Here is a 22,077-nt window from a genome sequence, read left to right as displayed (position 1 = left end):
TTCTGCAAGTTGGAGTCCACACACCTTAACATTGCCAAGCTTGAGGAGCACTGGTCTAGTAGATATCTGTTGCCCCCTTTTTCGGTCTTGGGGCAACAAAGCAAATCATTAGGCTAACAGAGCCCTAGAGAGCCGCTTCTGTGGATAGTTGTGAGTTATTTACTGGATGACACCCTGCAGTCCTGGGTAAGAATTATATGAACCAGGTATGAGTGGAGTTGTAATCCAGGGTATCTGAGTGGTGCATTGGGCTGTGGTAAAACCGCTGTGCCAACTTTTTCCTCCCAGCTTCAGCCATTAAGATCTGTAAAAGGAAAGGATGCTCAGAGCAGGAGACGTCTCATGGCACAGTCTGGGTCAAAGAAATGGGGTCTTATGCTGAGTTGTTATTTGATTGGACAGCATTGCTGCAAAAAGCCCAATTTTATTATCCCCAAGAGATACAAGTATCAAAGATGATGCAGTTTAAACCTCCTGCTCTGAAACTGAATTTTTTTAAAATTACAGTTTGTTTAGTAGTAATTATATACTGGATCTATCTGTCTATTTATTTATCTTCCTAAGATTATTATGGTAACTCTCTGGTAAACCTTGCCGTCCACCTAAGGTTATGCTTTCCCAAACAGGCTTAAAGAGAATGCAGTCCTCAAGTTAAATATTTATTTATGTATTTATTTATTAAACCAGTCACCCAACTTATTAGAGATGAAGCTTTGTTGGGCTTCTGAGAAGACCAAACAACGCAGCCAAAGTCCTGATGAAACTTTTTATTACATGTAGTAAAGCCCCATTCCCTTGGTTCAGTTTGATGTAACTCTGTCCTTCATTTATAGAGTAGTGTTACAATTGTTTGGACATCCGTATTAGATCAAATGAGAACGAGTAGGGTTTTTTTTAATGACAAAATATGCTAACACAGCAACTTTTCTGTCTTTCTAGGGATTAACAGTCCGGGTCCATCTGAATAACATGGCAGAAGGCGGCTTTGACCCCTGTGAATGTATTTGCTCGCATGAGCATGCCATGAGGAGGCTGATCAATCTGGTAAGGATAATCTGGGGAATGGGTTCCTGTTCTATAGCATGGGCTGCTTTGAAGCGTCTTTAGATCAAATCTGCACGGCTAAGTGTGGACCACTGTTGGTTTTTCCATAGAATACTGTAAAATGTAAACACCAACACAATATATTTTGAAGAGTCCTCCCATCTCCCTGATGGTCCCATCTATCTACGTGCGATGGAGGGAGGGAGGGAGGGATAGACAGACAAACAAACAGACATTCATCTACTGTAGTTCTATACAGGTATAATAGACTACAACTCCTACCTCCCCCGGCTATCAGAGGAAGGAGGGTTTCAGCTAGGACATCTGTTTGGAGGGGACATATATTTATGCAGGATGGTTTCCTACTGAGACTTTCACCACATTTGTTTATCGAAAGTGGAAATGCATCTGCGAAAAGGCTGCCTTATGTACCTCTTCTCGCTCTAACTTATAAGGAAAAGAATACTACAGCACTTGGGACGGAGAGGGTGTTATCGGCAGAGCCGAGGGAAGAACAGGGAAGATGCAACGATTGTAGTCAGGCAGGGAAGCTGAAAGTTCATTATCTAGTGTTTCCCCAGTTCATTTTATTTAAAGTTCTGTATATACCTGACATTCAGAAGCAATTCTTAAAGCAATGACTTAATGGTTAAGGCAGAGTGGGGAGTGCCATTTTCCCGGAATAATAAGGCAATGTCCTTATTTTTCCATGAGGAAGGTTTGGAATCCCTTACAACAATAATGCCTCTGTATGTTTGGTGTTCAAAAACAACTGGAAGTTGCAGCCTACATGTGGATAGTGGTTGTAAAGTAGCCTATGTGCCAGTCCTCCTGTCAGACACAGAAAAGCCGTCCTCATCTCAGGCAGAATCTGTTTCAAGGGATTCCAAAGTTTTTTTTATTTATTTATTTATTTATTTATTTATTTATTTATTATTACATTTATGTGCCGCCCAACTCAGGGGGACTCTGGGCGGCTTACAATTAAAATCCAAAACAATAAAAACAATAAATATAAATAGCCACCTTAAAATAACAAATAACAATTCTGTATAAAAAGGCAATATACACTCCAAGATGATAGGTATCAATCATCCCACCAGCCAATTCCAACAAGCCATCTGGCATAGCCATGTTTTTCCATTTTTTTGGAAGGCCAGGAGAGTGGGGGCAGCCCACACCTCAGGTGGCAAGCTGTTCCACAGGGCAGGGGCCACGGCAGAAAAGGCCCTCTTCCTAGACCCCGCCAACAGGAATTCCTTGACTGGTGGGGTCCACAACATGCCCCTTCTGCCAGACTGAATGGGGCGGGCAGATATAACGGGGGCGAGAGGGCTCCTCAGATAACCTGGTCCTGTGCCATGAAGGGCTTTAAAAGTAATAACCAGCACCTTGAATCGGACCCGGAAGCAAACCGGCAACCAATGCAGCTCATGTAACAGAGGTGTTGTATGTGCCACCCTAAACTGTCCACGCCGCTGCATTTTGCGCCAGCCATAGCTTCCGAATACTTTTCAAGGGTAGCCCCATGTAGAACACATTGCAGTAATCCAAATGGGAGGTGACCAGTGCATGAGTGACTGTGCAGAGGGACTCCTGATCCAGGAAGGGGCATAACTGATGCACAACACGAAAATTAATAAGTTTAGCCAGGAATTTACATTAAGATTATTTTCCTGTATGTGTTGCTTTCTATATTTATTTCTCTGTATGAATTATAGAATTGGATGTTTAAATCTCAGCCTGCATTCTTTCAGATTGGATGCATGAAGTTATATTTCTATAGAATCTTCCTGTAATTCTCAGGTTCTGGCTGGAAACGAGACACTTATGGCAGACCACCATTTTGTGGTCCGCCCCGACCATTTTTTTTGCTTTTGTAATTCTCTTTTAAGTTGCTGTCTCTGATTGGAACAGCTCTGTCATTTATCTTTATTAACAGTGACTTTTTGAAGTTTAAACAGGTTTTACATTTTCTCTTCTTTTTTAAAATAAAATTTTATTTTGTCTATCTCTTGTAAGATTGAGTATCTCCCAAAGTAGGAGACAGGGCTAGAGTATGAAGACTCAGAGATTTTCTAGGAGAGGAGGTTTGAGACTTCCAGCCTTCTATTCTGCAGGCTTAGCTGTTCTGCTACAATGGTCTTACTAGTTCCTGAAATTTTATATGAGACTTTTAAAAATAGAAATGAAGCAGTGAGATTTTTCATGTAATCTGTAGTAGTTATGCATCAGAGATTAAGCGGACTTCTCCTTTTCTTGTTATAACTGTCTCATTCTTACACCTGGAACAATTGTTCGTAAACTTCTTCAACCAGAGAAAACAGTACATTTCCAGCAGGCCTAGTACTATATCAGGTTTTTGCTTTGATTTGATTAAAAGAAAATCCAGAGACTGGCATTTCCATATCTGGCGTATGCAGAAGTGAGGAATGTTTTCTCTCCAGGGTAACTTGGATACTTGTGGAAGGCCTTTCTACTGGCCATCAGTTTTTCTTTTTCCTTCTTTCCACATGCACAAAAGAATACCAGAAGACAGGAATATGCTTCCATAGGTCACACAAAATAAAGATGAACATTGTGGTCTTTGATAAAGTTTTGGTGACAGCAACAGTTCACACAACAGAATTTGGTGTGACTGTAGGAATTTCAGGTTCTGATGGCTGCTACAACCACGAAGAGTCCTGTGTGATTTTTTTCCCCATAGCAATTCTCCTGTCTTGCCATCGACATAAGGCTTTTTTCCATTATGCTAATCCACAGTTGCTCAAGTGAGGTCAGTGTAATGAAAAACTCTGTATTTCTCTGTGGAAGTTGTGGGAAAGGCCACGTTGACAGGTTTTCCAACCTAAAACCAATAAGTGCTCCTTGTTCATTTCTAAAGCTATTGTATCTCAAGCTGTTTTCAGATCCAGCTCTGAGATGTCTTTCAACACCCCACACAAGAGTAGCATCATACTGTCAATCCCTTGGTTAACTCTTACCACATTACTATATTTGTCTTGAGGATGACAAAAACACCTAGTCTAGTGTTATCCAAACTTGGCCACTTTAAGATGAGTGGACTTCAACTCCCAGAATTCCCCAGCCAGCCATGCTGGCTGGGGAATTCTGGGAGTTGAAGTCCACTCATCTTAAAGTGGCCAAGTTTAGACAACACTGACCTAGTCCATAAGGGGGAGCCATTGAGCACAATACCTGGGTATCCATCTTTTATTTCACACTTGCAACCCATTTTTTAAGGATGATATTTGTACCCTAATTATAATCTGTTTTAAATCTATCCTATCCTAAGCTTCAGGATTCTTAGAACATTCTTGAATATTCTCCAAAAATAATAATGCATGAATGCAGGTATATAAAAGATTCTAAGCTACAACAATTCCCCCTTATGTGGCATATTTCTCCATGCAAAGGGTATCTTCTACACTAAAACAGTATAGTATAAGGAAGTCTCTTCATGAAGCTCATTTGTGATGTGGAAACAGATTCTTATAATAGTAGTCAAAGTGAAGAAGAACTAAAGAGCCTCTTGATGAGGGTGAAAGAGGAGAGTGCAAAAGCTGGCTTGAAACTCAACATTAAAAAAACTAAGATCATGGCATCTGGACCCATCAATTCCTGGCAAATAGAAGGGGTAGAAATGGAAGCAGTAACAGACTTCATTTATTTGGGCTCCAAGATCACCGCAGACGGAGACTGCAGCCATGAAATTAAAAGACGCTTGCTCCTTGGGAGGAAAGCTATGGCAAGCCTAGATAGCATATTAAAAAGCAGAGACGTCACCTTGCCGACAAAGATCCGCATAGTCAAAGCTATGGTTTTTCCAGTAGTAATGTATGGCTGTGAGAGCTGGACCATAAAAAAGGCCGAGTGCCGAAGAATTGATGCCTTTGAACTGTGGTGCTGGAGAAGACTCTTGAGAGTCCCCTGGACTGCTAGGAGGTCAAACCAGTCAATCTTAAAGGAAATCAACCCTGATTGCTCATTGGAAGGATCGATAATGAAGCTCAAGCTCAGATATTTTGGCCACCTAATGCGAAGAGAGATCTCTTTGGAGAAGACCCTGATGCTGGGAAAGATTGAAGGCAAAAGGAGAAGAGGACGACAGAGGATGAGATGGTTAGATAGCATCACTGAAGCAATGAGCATGAAACTGAGCAAACTCAGGGAGGCAGTGAAGGACAGGAAGGCCTGGCGCAATATGGTTCATGGGGTCACGAAGAGTCGGACACGACTTAACGACTAAACAACAACAACAACAATGTCTGCATTCCAACCATCAGTCATGTTGTCAGGGTTACAGTATTGTTATTCGTAGGATATACACTGGAAACCAACTTTGATGTAACTTCCTTTATAATGAACTAGCCTGGCCTACACATCGAATAATATAGACAGGCCAAAACAGTTCTGTTTTAGCAAAGAGGAGAGATGGCTGGGTTTTTTAAAACAAAAAACAGGCACTCAACTTCGAAAATGAACAATGATGTATCGACATGAAATTAGAAGCTTGCCTCCTTTTTAAAGCAGAGGTCAGCTTGTCCCTTTCCTTGGGCCAGTACATTTCCTATATTCTCGTGTCAAGCATTTTATTTATATATTTATACATTTGGTTTATTGCCAACTTTTCTGTCCGAGAAGAATGGTCAAAGTGGCTTCCAACATATACGTATACTTAGATACCTAAACAGAAAACAGTAAAGCCAGCAGAGTTAAAGTATAATAATAATAATAACAACTATTTAATTCTCTAAAGCCTGAGAATGGGGACCAGACACGAACCATGAGTGATGGCATTCCATAAGTTGGAAGTGAAGCAGAAGAAGTTCCTCTCCTGTGTGTATGACATTTGGGGCTTTCCTGCAGATCCTAATAGGTGGGCAGGTATATAAGAAGAAAGGCAGTCTCTTAGATACAGATAAACTCTAAATTGTTTAGAGTTTTAAAGGTTAAAACCAAAACCTTAATTTGTCTCCAGATAGGATTAGCAACCAGCGGAGGCCTTTCAGTGCAGGCATAATGTGATCCCGGCATCATGCACCAATTAGCAAATGTGTTATCTTGTTTTGCATCTTTTGCAGCTTCTAAAACAGAGTAGAGCTATGGGGAGTGATTGTGGGGAGGCTGGGAAAGGAACAGGAGAGAGGACATTTAGGATAACAGGCGAGTCAATTGATAGCTTATCTCATAAACTGCAACTTACCCCAGGTGGAAAGGAATCTGGGAAGAAGCGTTTCAGATCATTCAAAGAGACTCCAGTTAATTGATTAACAATAAATGAGGCTGGGAAACTCTTCGTACAATTTCCAAAGCTGTTTATTTACCCCAATTAACATTAAGAATATCTTGCTGAAATCTGCGTGATTCTTGCTTCCCTAGTCTTGCCCAGCTTCATGAGGGCTTGACACCTACGTCTTGTGGTAGTTTAATAATAATGTACTCAAGACATAAATAACTCTTACCAGGTGTGACCAGCTCAGAACTGGGGCAAGTGGTGCGCTTAAGTGTGCAAAGAGACTCCTTGCCATTATCACTCTCCAAACAGCAAGTGGTTGAAGGAGATTTCCCGGTGTTGGCTCTCCTCTTTCAGAAGAGAGGCCCACCACTTCAGGTCTTCTTTCCAACTGATAACATGGTAGCTGTGTCTTCTTTTGATTTGATTTCAGCTTGTTAATTCCCATGAGCAGAGTTGGGATTCTTAGTGGAGGTGCTGGCGATGGTATGACGAGTCAGAGCGTAATAAGCAACAGGAGATCTCTGGAGAGTTTGCTAATGCAACCATATGGCTTTCTATCTGCTTTAACTTACGTTGATGTTGCCCTCTCTTGTAAAAACCACTGCAGGGTACAGGCATGTTATGGACTCATTAGAAGCAATAAAAAGTCAGACTCCCTTCCTAGGGACACAACAGAGTCATCCATGCAATTTTTCTCGCAACAGTAGGGCATTGGTTTGTGTGCTCTGTAATTTTTGAGGGGCTCTGTTGGCTTAGCAAATGTTTCTGTCTTTTTCTACTTTTTCTTTTAAAGCAGGCTAGTACTCTCACTCTCCTATCTGTCTCTCATGTTCTGCTTTTACGTAAAGCGGTTTGGGGTGCTCCAGGAATGGACTGAGCATTAAAAATTAAAGCAAGTGCAGACGGATTTGCACATGTGTGATTTCTGTATCCTGCTGCTGTTGCGTAATCTCCTCTCCCCAAAAAGAAGAATGGCTGGGCAGGGTTCCCCCCCCCTTTTTTGAAAAATGGGGTAAGCTGTTAAGTCTGTTTGTAAGACAGAAGAATGGTGGACTGGAGCTTTCCGTGTTTTGCAAAATAAATGCAGTCTCTGATTCAATTTAATGCTCAAGTTTTGCAAATCTCATCAAGATCCAGGAGCCAGATAACATGGCAACCCATTGCAGCTTCACTGCATATTCAGTTTCTTTAGAGAGGGTCAATCGTTTGAGCCACAAAGACATAATTGTTGTGATTTTTTATTTTTTAAATGTTCAGCCAGAGCAGGGCAGAGACACGATAACATTTTGAGCCCTTTGCTGGAAGTTGGGATTTTTTTTTTTAAGGACAAACCAGAGGTGTCAAGGTTCCCCTTCATATTGTCAACAAAAGTTGTATGGCTGAAAATTGGATACAGCAGTGTTGGGTTGTGGGAAGGGGGTCACAAAAATGGGTTATGCTACATGTAGGCCCTATTTCGTCCTAAACTGAATCATTTAGAGTTTTAGGAAATACTATAAAGATATCATGATCAGCATTCCAACTATACGTAGTGATGAACTTGCAGACTTACTGAGAGCAATTTATGTTGGCTTTGAGATTTATTAGTAAATGTCAGTTTTCTCAGAAATTTTCCATTGGCTCTCCTATGAAGGGTGAGAAATACTGATGAATATCCGCATTTCCATGAGTGACCACAGCTCATATGAGCTCATGGAATAAGATGTACAAGCAGAGTTTTACCACAGGGCAGACTGCTATGATTGATGGCAAAAATGGATTTCTTATAAGTTACATTTCATTCTCCAGTGTATTTTAATCTTTGGAAATTCTCCAACAAACTTCAGAGCTGGTCAAATCTAATTAAACTTGTGTCATTTTCTTCATTTCAGTTACGACAGTCCCAGTCCTACTGCACAGATACAGAATGCCTTCAGGAATGTGAGTAATAGGAAGGCTAGAATAATTACTATTAACAGATGGTTACAAGTGAAACATGGTGGTTGAGGAACAAATATGTTACACTAACCAGTTTAGATAAGCCAAAATACATTTATCTTTTATCTGTCTTTTGTCCTGTCTCATGATTAAGCCAGGAATCCTGGCTTGTTAATTATGGTTAATCTGAACCGGAAAAATAGATCACCAGCTTGGTTCCAAGATAACACAACCTTTACCAGTTGATAATATAACTTTCCAGTTCAGATGAACATGAAAACTGTATAGTTCATTGGAAGTTTTAAGTTTAATTTTCATTGGCACGAAGTTCCTCACCAAATGGGAGCAGGAATGTTTGGGATATTTCTCTTAGAAGGGGGAGATGATGTGATTGTTCAGTTGGTCTACTGCAGTGTTGTCCAAACTTGGCCACTTTAAGATGAGTGGACTTCAACTCCCAGAATTCTGGGAGTTGGCTGGCTGGGGAATTCTGGGAGTTGAAGTCCACTCATCTTAAAGTGGCCAAGTTTGGACAACACTGGTCTACTGAATTGTGTGCCATCTGTCCTCCAACCAAATATTTGTTTTACAAAACAAGATTATAGAAATTCTTGAGCTCACTATTCACTTCCATTGTTTTCCCATCTAAAATGTCTCCCCGCTTATTTCTCCAGGCGATAGAGGAGGGTTGAGTTGAACTGTCTGTTTAAAAATGCTGGAGGGGAAACAGTCGTATGCTAATTTTTCAGTTGCTACCTCTGCTTTTCATCCTATATTCAGGTGTAGTGTATATGATAACAAAAAATGTATCTGAGTCAGCACTTTGAAATTTTTATATTAATTAAGGATCGTTGTGCAGCTTAAAATATTGAGCTCAAGAAAATAAGGAATACCAGAGTTTTTCTTAATTGTGGCTTGTTATTTCAGTTTCAGAACATACTAACATTCTGATCAGGGACACACACAAAAGAGTTAATGAGTCCTCACTTCAGATACATGCTATAGTATATTTTACATCTTTTCCTCATTCTAGAAGAGAAGCTGCTGGGTTTTTTTTTTTTTTTTAAGATTTATACTTTTCTTTTAAAGATTTGTACTCACAAAGCTTAGGGTGACTTCCAAAATAAAATTGCAAATAAAATAAAACTAAAAAACCTTTAAATATTATAAATATTGATCTGTTTACCTAATTGGTTAATTAATATCTGCTTTATGTATGTACAGTGTTTTATGGACTGGTCATTGACCCCAATAAAGATTCTTCTTTTTATAACTATTAAAGTTTTAATAATATGTGAAGCCAAATTTAATTGGGCAACTCCAGTTTTGGGAAAAACCAGGCATGTCTTTAGCCTTTCTCTAAATCCAGCATGAGAGAAAATGTCTCAGGGCCATTAGGAGATTATCCCAAAGGTTTGGTGCTACTTGGAGAAGGCCTGCTGACGAACATATGCCCTAACAACACTCTCGTACCAGTGGAACAATCAGGAAGACTTGTCAAGCAGATGTGTGCTTGGTACTGGGTGAGGTAGTCGCTTAGATATACATGTGAGCCATTTAGGGCTTTATAGGGTAGTATCAGCATTTTAAGTTGGGACCAGCTTACTATTGATTGTCAGTGCTCTGCTTGCAGAGCAGGGGTAATATGCACCAGTCTTTGGAGCTCATGTACTATTCTGGCTGCAGCATTCAACATTAGCTGTATTTGCCAGATTGTCTTCAAGGGCAGCCCCATATGGAGTGCATTTACAGTAATCCAGTCAAGGGGTTACGTGCCCATTGGGGTACCCTTAAGGGGTACCATTAAGGTCGGCCTATCTCTATCCAGAAATTGATAGCTGACTCATCAGCTGAAGTAGATAGAGTTGAGTATCAGTTCCATATTGATAGCATCTTATTCCAGACTTCTGGATGATCTCCCCCAATGGCTTCATGAAGAATAGGTGACAGGATTAAACCCTGTGAATCCTGCAGTATGACTGCCATGGGATTGAGCAGAAATCCCCAACGCTACTTTTTGGGATCAGCCCCACCGGTAAAAATGGAATTACTGCAATGGAGTGCCTCCAATTCCCAATTTATGGAGCCAGTCCATGATATCAAAAGCCGCTGAGAGGTCAAGAAGGATCAACAGGGTGGCACTCATTCATCTCTCTCTATGCCTTTCTGATTCAAAGTATTCTATCAAGGTAGTAGTTTCTGTTCTGAAATCAGCACTGAGATCCAGAGGATCTGTTTCACCAGCAGTTGGATGGAGTTGTACATCCACCATGCTCTGAATAATCTTGCCCCCAAAAAGGGATGGTAGTGACGGGACAGCAGTTACACTTCAGATACTTAAAAACATTTTAGGGCATAAGCTCTCAGGGACTGAATTTTATTTCATCAGTTGTTTTACCAGAATAAATTTATCTGTTTAGGATTCACAAATGTCAGTTTTTGCTGTAGCAGGTTAAGATGGCTATCCATCCCCCTTCAAATGTTCATAACGGAAGAAGCAATGATCAGCGAGAACATGTACCAGTTTCATAGTTAAGGTTCTGGACATTTAAATTGGAATCCAGGCTTGAAGATTTGAAATTCTCCATTTTGATCGGTATGGTCAACTTGCAATTCCACAAGAAGATCACATAATTTTATGCAGCTGGAAAGCTATAAAGCCAGATAGGTTCAGCCTGATATAAATACAGTACTGGCAGTCTGGAAGGATTATGTTGTTTGTCAGCTAGACATAGGAGCGGATTGTATACTTATTCTGCGCAGGAAGAAGACCTTGAGATTAAATGCTTCACAGTGACTCTCAGTTGCCAGGTCTGTAACAGAGTTTCTGAATGTTTCTAGATACCCAGCTCTTAGTGCTAGCAGTCAAAACATGTTGTGTAGCTATTCAGTATTTTCTTCCGAGGTTAATTTTCCAGGATAAGAAAAGATGGCAAAAGTAGTAGGGAAAAATGAAGACATGGAAGACAGGGACCTTTTGAGCCCCTCACCCTAACCCTAACCTTGTAAAAGATGCCAGGGTGATTGCCTGCTTCATTTGCCCTTGTATCTCTCCTGTGTCTTATCAATTAATTACTTAGATTAAGAAAATTAAATGCACTTCCTTTCTTTTATAAAACATCCAGTACAACTTACAGATTGATTTCTGAACTGTAGCAATGAAACATACTGAAACAAAGAATGCCAGGCAAACAAGGCTGCTGGTTTTAACAAGACCTGAGCCTAAACCTATTCTATGTAGGTTTAGTTGTCCTGTACTGTCAATGTAGGCCACTAGATGGCAGCAGAGCTACAGAAAGTACACTTTGCTGCCATCTAGTAGTTTTCTGGAGTTTGGCAGAGCCCTAATCTATCCTTTACAATAAATAAATTAGAAAGTAAAGCTGCAGAGCCCCCAGCAATATCTGAAAATACTATAAATAGATATTGATACAGTGGTGCCTAAAAGTTTGTGAGCCCCTTTGAATTTTCAACCTTTCTGCATAAATGCGATCTACAATGTGATCTGTTCTCCACACAAGTCCTAAAACTAGATAAAGAGAACCCAATTCAACAAATGAGTCAAAAACATAGTACTTGCTCATTTATTTATTGAGGAAGATGATCCAAAGCTATATGTGTGTGTGTGTGGCAAAAGTATGTGAACCTCTAGGATTATTTTGAAGGTCATTTGAAAGGGAAATTAGAGTCAGGTGTTTCAATCAATGGGATGTGTGAGTGTGGGATGTGTGAGTGTGGAAGTCCTGCCTTATTTAAGGAACAGAATTCTGGGTGTTCACTATCAAAGTCTGATCTTCACAGCACAGCGATGTGGAAGTGTGTCATGGCTTGAAGAAAGGAGATTTCTGAGGACCTCCAAAAAACAGTTGTTGATGTTCACCAGGCTGGAAAAGGTTAGCAAACTATTTTCAAAGAGTTAGGACTCCACCACTCCACTGCCAGGCAGATCACGTACAAATGGAGGCAATTCAACCCATTGTTACCCTCCGCAGGTGTGGTCGACCAACCAAGATCACATCAAGAGCGTGTAATACTTGGGGGGGGCGGTCCTTTAAAAACTCCAGGGTAATGTCTAAAGAACTAAAGACCTCTATTCCATTGGCAAATGTCAGAGCTCATGAGACTACCATCAGGGGAACACTGAACAATAATGGTGTGCATGGCAGGGTTGCAAGGAGAAGCCACTGCTCTCCAAAAAGAGCATTGCTGCCCGTCTACAGTTTGCAAAAGCCCATGTGGATAAGCCAGAAGACTAATGGAGGAATGTTCTGTGGATGGATAAGACCAAAATAGACCTTTTTAGCTTCAATAAAAAGCAATTACACTGGTGAAAGGCAAACACTACATTCCAGAATAAGAATCTTATCCCATCAGTGAGACGTGGTGGTGGCAGTATCACAGTTTGGGTCTGCTTTGCTGCCTCTGGACTAGGACAGCTTGACATTGTTGATGGAACTATGAATTCTGAATTGTAGAATTCAGCAAATTCTACAAGAAAATGTCAGGGTATCTGTCTGAGCTGCAGTCAAGAGAAAGTGGGTCACGCAGCAAGGCAGTAACCCAAAACACACAAGAATGGTTAAGTAGAACAAAGTTAATGTTTTGGAGTAGCCAAATCAAAGTCCTGACCTTAATCCTATAGAAATGTTGTGGAAGGACCTAAAGTGGGCAGTTCATGTGAGGAAACCCATCAGCATCTCTGAGTTGAAGCTGTTCTGTAAGGAGGTAAGGGCTAAAAGTCTTCCAAGCAGACATGCAGGACTGATCAACGGTTATCAGAAATGTTTAGTTGTAGTGACTGCTGCCCAAGGGGGTGGGGGTCACACCAGTTCCTGAGAACAACGGTTCATATACTTTTGCCAGACAAAAATCTGTAGCTTTAGATAATTTTCCTCAATAAATAAATGAACAAGTTTGTTTTGGCTCATTTGTTTAATTTGTCTAATTCTCTTTATCTAGTTTCAGGGTTTGTTGGAGAACAGATCAAAATTTAGGTCATATTCATGCAGAAATATTGAAAACTCAAAAGGGTTCACAAACGTTTAAACTCTACTGTATAATAATATTGAGATGAACTGGAATCATTTTCATCATTTTATTTCTAGTAGGATTTTAGAGGCCTGCTGAATAACTGATTGACGCTGTGTGTGTTTTTTAAAATACTTAAGGATGAAAAGAAAATGGGAGATAGGTAAACTGTAGCAAATCCCTTCAACATTCAACCCCAAAGATCTGAAGTGTGAGACTGAGGATTCAGCAACTGTTGATTGGGAATTGCCTTCACTGCTGGTTTTCTGTTTTTAAGCTGCTTGTTGAGTTCCTCTGAGTCTTCGTTCCTGTAATTCTTCTGCTCCCTGATGGAGATCCAGATGTTCTTTCTAAGCAAACACGCCCTTTTGGTTAAGGATTACAGCAAGAAGGGCTGGAAAGTTTTGTGAGGCCTGGTTGAGAAAGCAAGTGAGTTGTGGGTCAGCTGAAGTCAGAATGACGTCTGCACTGCTGTTATAAATGAATGAGTCAGGCTTGAAAATCCTAGCCTGCCACAGAATTTAACACATTCAGATGGCGGGGGAGCTGAAATGAATTTTTGTTTCCAGACAGCCCCAAATAGCAATTGCGAGAAAACGATGTCATTTGTTAGAAGTGACTGGGGAGCAGCGATTCTTGAATTGTACATACCCCAACCCTTTTTTTCAAATGAAATTGGAAACTCTTATCACTCAAAGAGGCATAAAGCATGCAAGAAGGCATTCCAGAGTAGGACTGGTACAGAAATTAGATGTATTAGATGCATATGAGAAGCCAGCTGCAGCACACGAAAGCTTGGGCCCTTCAGTAAAATTTGATAGTCAGGAAAGGTGCTCCCAGACACCTGATTTTATTTATTTATTTTTGCTATCGTAGACTACCACAGCTCTTCTCCCGTAATCTCAGATGTGTCAGAAATCTTTACAATATGCTATAGAGAGGTGAAGAGTAATAATTATTCCTTACTTTGTTGCTGAGTACACACGTTCATATTTCTGCATGAAATTTGAGATGTCCAGCATATGTTAATTTAAGAGCTGAAAAAAAAACCTGCTATCCAAGTGTTGGTTTTCCTGCTATGCCTTTTTTCCCCCGTGAAGCTCATCACTAATACCTTTGCTCAGTAAAGCTGAAAGCCCCATTCATCGTTTTGACAAATACTCTTTTCATGAAGAGAGCTGTCATACAGGATATGCCTGGTTTGGAATATGCAAATAGCTCCAAGGTCTGTTAGTGACTTTTTGCATTCAGAAAGGAGCCTTGAGTGCTTAGAAGTTGGCACCCAAAATTGTGTATATTTATTTGCTGCATTCACTTTCATTCCCTCTTTTTTTGCCGCATTGCTTACCTGGATGTCAATTTCTGGAAAGCTATTTTTCAGCAGCCCTTCTCTGTGACTAATATCTCACAGAACAGTCTTATCATATGATTTTGTATTGCTATTTATATTTTAGTTAGAAATGTAGCAGCATCCACAACTTGAGATAGGGTTCACAATTGTGGGCTGTGGAAGAGGACACCGCCTTGTCTAGTCTCCTTTCAAAGAATATTGATAAATGCTCACCTTGATTATAAATTAGTACTTGTTTTAGGGCTGTCTAGCTACATATGGCAATTTCTTCCAGCAGCAATTTTCTAATACCATCAATCTAAATAAATTAGTTTTGGGGGTGAGTCAGCATAGTTGCAAGATTTCATCAGTTTAATGGATGGGTTTGGTTGATCAGTGAGGGGGAAAGTTATAATGAAGATTTAAGAATAAGCTGCCTCGTTTTTAAGCTACTTATGGTAATTAGGGTAGGATAAAAAATTAAAAATGGTGGCCTTTCTTTTATCTAGACATGCATCAAATCATGTTAAGCATCATGTCTACAAGACAAAAATATACAGTTTCTGGCTCTAGTTTGCCTGCTAATATGAAATGCCATGAATGATTTGGCATGATGTTGGAATTGAGAAAAAGTTGTGTTGCTTGTACATTAATATAAGAAGCCCTCTGGACCAGCTAGCTTAGCTTTCTCCAACCTGATCACTTCTAGATACGTTGGGATTGCAACTCCTATAATTTACAGCCGTGGTTGGGGAAGGCTGAGCTAGCAAACCAGAAGAAGGAAGATACAGAAGAAAGAGAAAATAAGATCCTCGAACATTTGCCAGATGGGATTGTAGGTTCTTTGAGATTTGAATAGATGTTCAGTTGAAAATCAACCGAAAGTGAAGTGGAAAGGCACCAGACAGCATTTACAAAGCTGTTCCCTGTGCTTGTGGTTAACACCCAATTAGTGATTCATCTGCGCCTGAGTTTGGATTGTGGCTAGGACCAAGGTCTGTTGCTGTGCTCCTCCCAACCAGCCTCTTACGTGCTATTACCACGGCAGTAAACTTACAAGAATTGCCAAGGGATGGGTTGGGATCCTGTCTGCCCCTTTCTTCATGAAGAATTAAGTCAGAACGACTTCAGGGAAAGGGTCCTGCAAAGGATCAGAGTTTAAAAAACAACTTAGGATATCATCTCCGATGTTGTATTTGGTAGGATACTGAAAGTTACACTCTGGTAATGTCCCTCAGGAATATCTACCATGGGGAGTTAAAAAATAACACTAGGAAGACTTCTTGATACGCGGAGGACATATGGACACGTTTGATATTTGAACGAAAATGATTCTGTGTAGATGGCAAGATTTTAACTCAGTACTGCTCTCAGGATTATGCAAGATTAAAGGGAAAAAAGCGGTGTTGTGATGAACTTCTTTTGCTCCCTTTTTAATAGGAGAATGTATAGTAGCAGAGAAATCAAGAGAAAGCAGGATTTGGGGAAACTCATGAATGAGTGATAGGTAGAAGTCTCAGAATGAGCCTCCGTGGTTATGTCAGATCACTGTCAAACTGTTAACATGGCCAGCTAGAATGTTGGACCTGGCCTGACTGTGTCTGTCCTGACCTTAAAACGCATTGCTAAAGTTACACTCCAAATTTTTATGTGCATCATTCTATATTGCTGGCTGCTGGAGAAGCTGTACGCTCACTTTTGCAACTTCGTTGTTTCTTAGCATTAAAAAAAAATTATTCATCTCAGCAGTCATTCTACTAATGGTAAAATCTTATCACACTTACTCTGGAGTAAGGTCCTTTGAATTTTGGAGCATTTGCTTCTGATTAACCCTGTATATGAAACAGCAGTCAGGAAATATTGCCCTTCTCTCAGGATTTACTTGCCCTCAATTATGCTATACTTAAATAACTTACTCTAAAAGATTCAACTGATTTAGAAACTAGAATGATGAACTCTGTCCTTAGTATGGATAGGAAGGCATTGTCTAAGTACTTTTTTGAGCCAAGCCCTATATTTTGACTATATGTGAAACTTCATTGGCTGTTCTCGAGATAGGCAAATTAATCAGTAGAAAATAGATAGGCATCCTTATTTAGAATGCCCCAAAATACTACTACTACTACTACTACTACTACTACTACTACTACTTGAGGCTAAGTTACCTGGAAGCTGAGAAGGCTGATATAACTCGTGATAGATGCTGATTAGCATATTACATCAAGATCAGAAGTTAATATCCCAGATACATGTTTTAATTGAAAAATAAATAATAAAAACTGTCTCTGAACTGAAGATCAGTGTTGCTGTTAGAACAGTGAAGGCCAACATGTCTGAAGAAAACTGAGAGAACTCTTTTTCTCTGATTTTCTACTCTAGTCTCTTACAAGTTCAACATATTGGCACGGTACACAGGGCCCAACCTTTTAGCTAGCCTTCAAAACTGAAAATTTATGGTTCTTCAGTACAATCAAACTTGATTCCAAGTGACTTCTACAGTTTTGGAATTCTTCAGAGATCTCCCATGCAAGTAGTAACCAAATTGGGCCCTGCTTTGTTTCCAAGAGTGTGACCCACACACATGAATTTTGTGTCAGTGCAGAGCTCTACCCATAATATTTCAGAAGTTTTGGTTGGGACTTCCAACTGCAAACTCTTCCATTCCCCCCGGGTTTTCTTCTGGCATCATAGTGGTAGCATTTCAGATTTTTCTTCCAGAGCTTAGTCTCTACCTTTTTTCACATTTGTTCTAATACAGTTTTTTCCCATATGTAAATGGGGGATATTTCACTACCAATGAGGCCATATGAAGATAAGTGCAACCAATATAGGAGGAGGTTTCATCCATCTGACAGGCATTCCTTGTGCCTAATTTGGCTCAATGTTACATGATGGAATTCAGCCAGTATTACCAAGTTTTCACAAAGCAAACCTGAAGGCATCAGCTTGCTTGCAAAAACTTTTTTTTTTTAAGAGCGGTACTGAAGGCTCTGCCAAAAGGTCAGACTTGCTAAGAATGCTCCAGAGGATTATCTGCAAATCACAGGCCTTTTATTTAAAATGAGTAGGCCTTCTGGGACTGGAGACTGAGCAAAAAGTCCCATCTTTTTGCTCTGACAAGCACCTAGTAAAATTTAAAAACATTAAATTTGGAGATTTGGGGTCAGGTTGAGTGGAGTCCCCAGTGAGTGAGTTGTATAAATTTTCAGTTCTGTTCACCCGTTGGTTGCTTTGTATGTTTTAATGTGTTTTGTTATTTTGTATTAATAATTTCTGTTTTTTTGTCTTTTGCATGCCACTCTGAGTTACAGAGTTTGAGTTGGGTGGCCATATAAATGTATTAATAAAGAATTTGTGGTTAATGCCGAGCGTTGCATGGGTCACTTCCATCTCCCATTGGGATGGGTTCCATGGCCTGGAACCGGGCAGAAGTCCCTTTCCCATGACCAGTCAGACAGGTCTCTAATAACAAAGTAGCTCAGAAGGGCTTCTTTTACAGATCTTAATGGTTAGACCCTCAGCCTTCTGTCCTAGGGGATTATATCAGCTGGGGGAGCAAGGGTTGAAGAAATAAAAGAGATTGCCATTATCTCTGTTCCTGTGTTATCCACAAGACTTATAAGCCAGAAAGATTCCAAAATAAAAGAATAAACAGTTGCTGAGATTGTAACTCTGTGGCCTCTCCCAACACTGGAGTCCAACTCCAGTGATGCAAAGAATGATGCATGTACTGCCAATAAGTCACTCGCTGTTCTGGAGTTGTTGCATCTTCTTGGTGAAGGAACGATCTCACAGTAGGGAAAAGCAACACCAACCTGCTCAGTGTATATGCAGTGGAGGTAAAGGTGGGCAGTCTTCACTGCCTTCACTGCTGTGAACTTCAGATGGGCCTCACTCTGTGCTAATCTAGCCCCAGAGTTCTTCCAGTGGCACTCCAACTGATATACTGTCCACCTCTTTGCTCTTAGCTCCCTATTAAACTGAGGAGTTAATTTAAACTGAGGAGTTAACAGGGAAGAAGCACTTAGGAGTGATAGTGTTAACTGTTTTGGATGACTCCATATTCCACAGCTCAGTTAGGGCTTATTATTTTATTCATGTTGGCTTCTGTGCCGTGCTATTTGCACAGTCTCTCTGTGGATTATAACAAATCAACATAGGATTAAAAGCTGAACCACAGCAATCATAACTGCAGCTAACCTGAGCTGTTGTCATTCAGGATTAGAATATTACTTGTCCCCAAATGCTCTCTTGACAAGTCACGTGTTCACTGTTCTTTGGAAGCATACTAAGGAAGGGGTGATTTGAATGTCTGGGATACGTTGCTCCACAAAAGGGGAAGTTTGACTGGGAAGCCTTGACAGTGAGGTGTCCGCAGATGGCATTCTCAGAGCAAGTCCCTCTCCCTAATCTCCCTGGGGAACAAAATTAAACCAGAAAAGGCAGTTTTGGAGATATCTGGGCCATGGATATTCAGAAATACTGCCAAAAATTAAGGTAGGAACCACAACAGAAGTTTGTTCCAGCCACCAAACTAACATTAATGGAGGAGCAATCTGTCCATGACAGTGGAATCACACTAAACTCCTTCTCCTTCAGATCAGGCCAACAGAATATGAAATCCAGCATGGGCCCTTTTGTATACTTGTGGCCAGATAACAACTGGGACTATCCCGTGGTCATCACTGGCAGATGTGGGATCCTGGGTAGGCAATGTTAGTGTGAATTCCCCTAGGACAAGGAGTTGGGTTATCCAGTTGCTGATATTCAACTCCTGTCCAACTGTTATCCCTGTGAGGTAGTCTAGACAAGAAGCACAACCAGGAGTACTAGCATTAATCTTTATTGTAAGGTTACATTAACAGAATCTTGCAAGACTGAAAGTATTTCTCCCCTCCTTTCCTTTTACTCTCCGGAAAACTAGGATGGGTCCCTTCTGAAATATTTCCCATGACCTCCCACCTTTTGTGGGCTGATATACCTTTTACACACTGGGTGTCCAGTCTGTGGCTCTCCCAAGGTCATTCCCTGTGATGGAATGGACTTATAAAGGCCAGGCTCAAGAGATAAGCGTGTTCTTAGCCCCCAGCAGGAGAGTGGGAAGTTCAAGATGAGGCTGGCAGCTCCCTAAGGAATTCACGGTGTTGTGGCTGGCTGGCTTGAAAACTAGGGTTCAGTCTGGTGAGATTTCTGTCTTGAGGTTGAAGCTAATAAACACAACCAAATTGTATTTGTATTGTCTCTTGGAGTTCTTTGGGCTGAACGTGACATTCCCACATACCATGACATCCCCTTATATTATGGGCTTTTTGATTAAAAAAAAATCTTCCTAGTGCTGCTCCTATACCTAGAAGATCACTTGGTAGTAGGCACTTGAGATGAGTGCATGCACCATAAATAAGTCTGTGTCAACAGAGGGTCCTTGTAAGAGGAGGAAAATCAAATAAGTCCTAGAAACAGTAATCCTTGCAGCAAATCCATTCAGTTCTAGTTTCATAGGGGACACTGTTGGGGCAACAACAACCTTGTTTCTTGAATTGACTATCGGAATGATGAGATCCAGGTTTCTCTCTGTGGGGTGTCAGAGAGAACTGCTGCTCCAAGTCTGTAGCAGGAATGAGCAATAGGGGTGTGTCAGTTTGGCCCTGTGTTGGGACTTTCAGATATCTCCACAACAGAGCACCCAATAATCCCAGCTTCCCTTTTAATCTTGAAATAGAGGTCATTGCCAAGCTCTAGAATTTGACATAAGCCTAGGCCTTCTTATATTCTCTAGAGGGCAGTGGCACACCCCCTGGGACAAGCAAAAATATGGAGTCCCATTGATATCTCTGCGGATGAACTGCACCGAGTCATTACACCCTGTATGGATGTATCTGTCTTTGCACATCCAAAGTTACGGTCTAAAGATATCATTTTTTTATGAGGTAGGTGAATTTTCAGTTAGGACATGATTTTTACTTTGGGGGAGTATCCAGACATTAAATCCCCCTCTGATAGTCTGACATAAAATCCAGCAGCAGAAACATCACATGTTGTCTACTGATGATTAATCTCAGCTAAGATTTTGATTGTCGTGGCTATGCATAAAACCTAAGTTAGAAACACAACGAGAGAGGCTGTATTAGAAGCTCTTGCCTAACAACTCATATCATATTAAATGTGCATTTAAGTGTGAAATTATGCATTTTCTTGGATTGTCCAAAAATACCTCTTTTTGGTTTGGGTAGGCTTTGGGGGGAGGTGTAGAAAAATGTGTTGTACTACCTCATTAATGTATTTTCTATTTCAGGTGCTTTTTTAAAGACCTGGCAGTGTTATTAGATTGGCTGTAGAAATGGTCATACCTAGCCTGAGTGAAGTCAATGGGTCAGAAGTCAGAATTTACTAACCTTGTTGATTTCAATCTGTCTGTGTTCTCTGTAACGCAAGTCTGGCTTCAACCTATTAAGTTGGGATTTGTTTTCAGAGTAATCTAGCCAACCATAAAGGAAGAAAAGGCTATACTCATTCTCTGGTCTCCTGTTAATAGAGTAGATCTAACCTGGGGAGGCTACTCAGCCTGGTTCACAGTGCTGCCCTACCCCAACCAAGTCTCGTTGCTCTAATCTGTTGACATGTCTAGAGTTGATCCTGCCCTCCATTTCATTTTGTGTTGTCTTTCTTTTTCTAGTGCCAGGACCAAATCCATCTGCTGATAATGACATCAGTGTTACAATGATAATGGTGGGCTGGCTGGTTCTGGCACTAGTCTTATTCTTGATGAGACCTACCAGCTTAAGGAGATCTATTGCTGCTGAAAAGCCGTCTAGCCCACATAACGTGAGTCTGTTTCCTGATGGATTATTTTCCTTGGTTGGGTAATACAGAATGGGAAGGAAATGCAAAAATGCAAACCCTTGCAAAACAGACAGGAGAAAATTATAGTATGGTCATCCTGATTTAGCTTGTAGAACACTGGTTCAATAACAGTGGTTTCTAAGATGTTGTAATATTGCGTTGCTGTTTACTAAAGCCATTCAGGTTAGGACGTATTACGGTGTTATATCACCAGGGCTTGTGAAGAACAGTGGACTTTCTTGCACAGGACTTTCCAGAAAACAGAGAGGGGTGTTTGAATAATACTTTGAACCTACTCATGATAACCTGGTTAAAGCTACTGTCAGATCCAGGCTAGGATTCTGAATAGCATTCCCTTCATTCTCTTGGAGGTTCCTTGCTGGCTATTTTCATTCCTCAGTTTCCCCCTCCCCCAATCAAAATAGCTCTTCATTTTCTCTTCCTCTTTCAACTTTTAACAGTTCCTTGTTCTCTTTGATTGTATTCTTTGCTGCTTTTTCTCTCTCTGCACACACCATACAATATCCCTCATCTCTTTTTGCAGCAGTCATTCTACACACATTTCTTTTCTCGTCCCCAACCTCCTTTGCTTCATCATTCTAGCAAACATCTTATTTCGTACTTCCCATTGGTGTAAGTCTGGGTGCTTCTTTAACACTAATAAGATTCTTTTCATTCT

General features: G+C 40.6%; 1 protein-coding gene across 3 annotated transcripts in view; it reads left to right on the top strand.

Annotated features, from left to right (window-relative positions):
- SMIM14 (small integral membrane protein 14) overlaps positions 1–22,077 on the top strand; it is a 41,626-nt gene that overhangs the window by 13,386 nt on the left and 6,163 nt on the right. For all 3 annotated transcript variants that reach the window (XM_088131177.1, XM_088131176.1, XM_088131174.1), the window contains exons 2-4: positions 940–1,044; positions 8,155–8,203; positions 21,232–21,380. In XM_088131177.1, coding sequence (XP_087987303.1) covers positions 970–1,044; positions 8,155–8,203; positions 21,232–21,380 — 273 coding nt within the window. In that variant the 5' untranslated portion in view covers positions 940–969. The remainder of the gene's footprint in view (positions 1–939; positions 1,045–8,154; positions 8,204–21,231; positions 21,381–22,077) is intronic.

This window comes from Python bivittatus, unplaced genomic scaffold, assembly GCF_059951505.1.
Source record: "Python bivittatus isolate LINGU-HERP-01145 unplaced genomic scaffold, Pbiv_v1 ctg000970_np1212, whole genome shotgun sequence".
Lineage (NCBI taxonomy): Eukaryota > Metazoa > Chordata > Lepidosauria > Squamata > Pythonidae > Python > Python bivittatus.
This window is presented reverse-complemented; position numbering and strand designations above follow the sequence as displayed.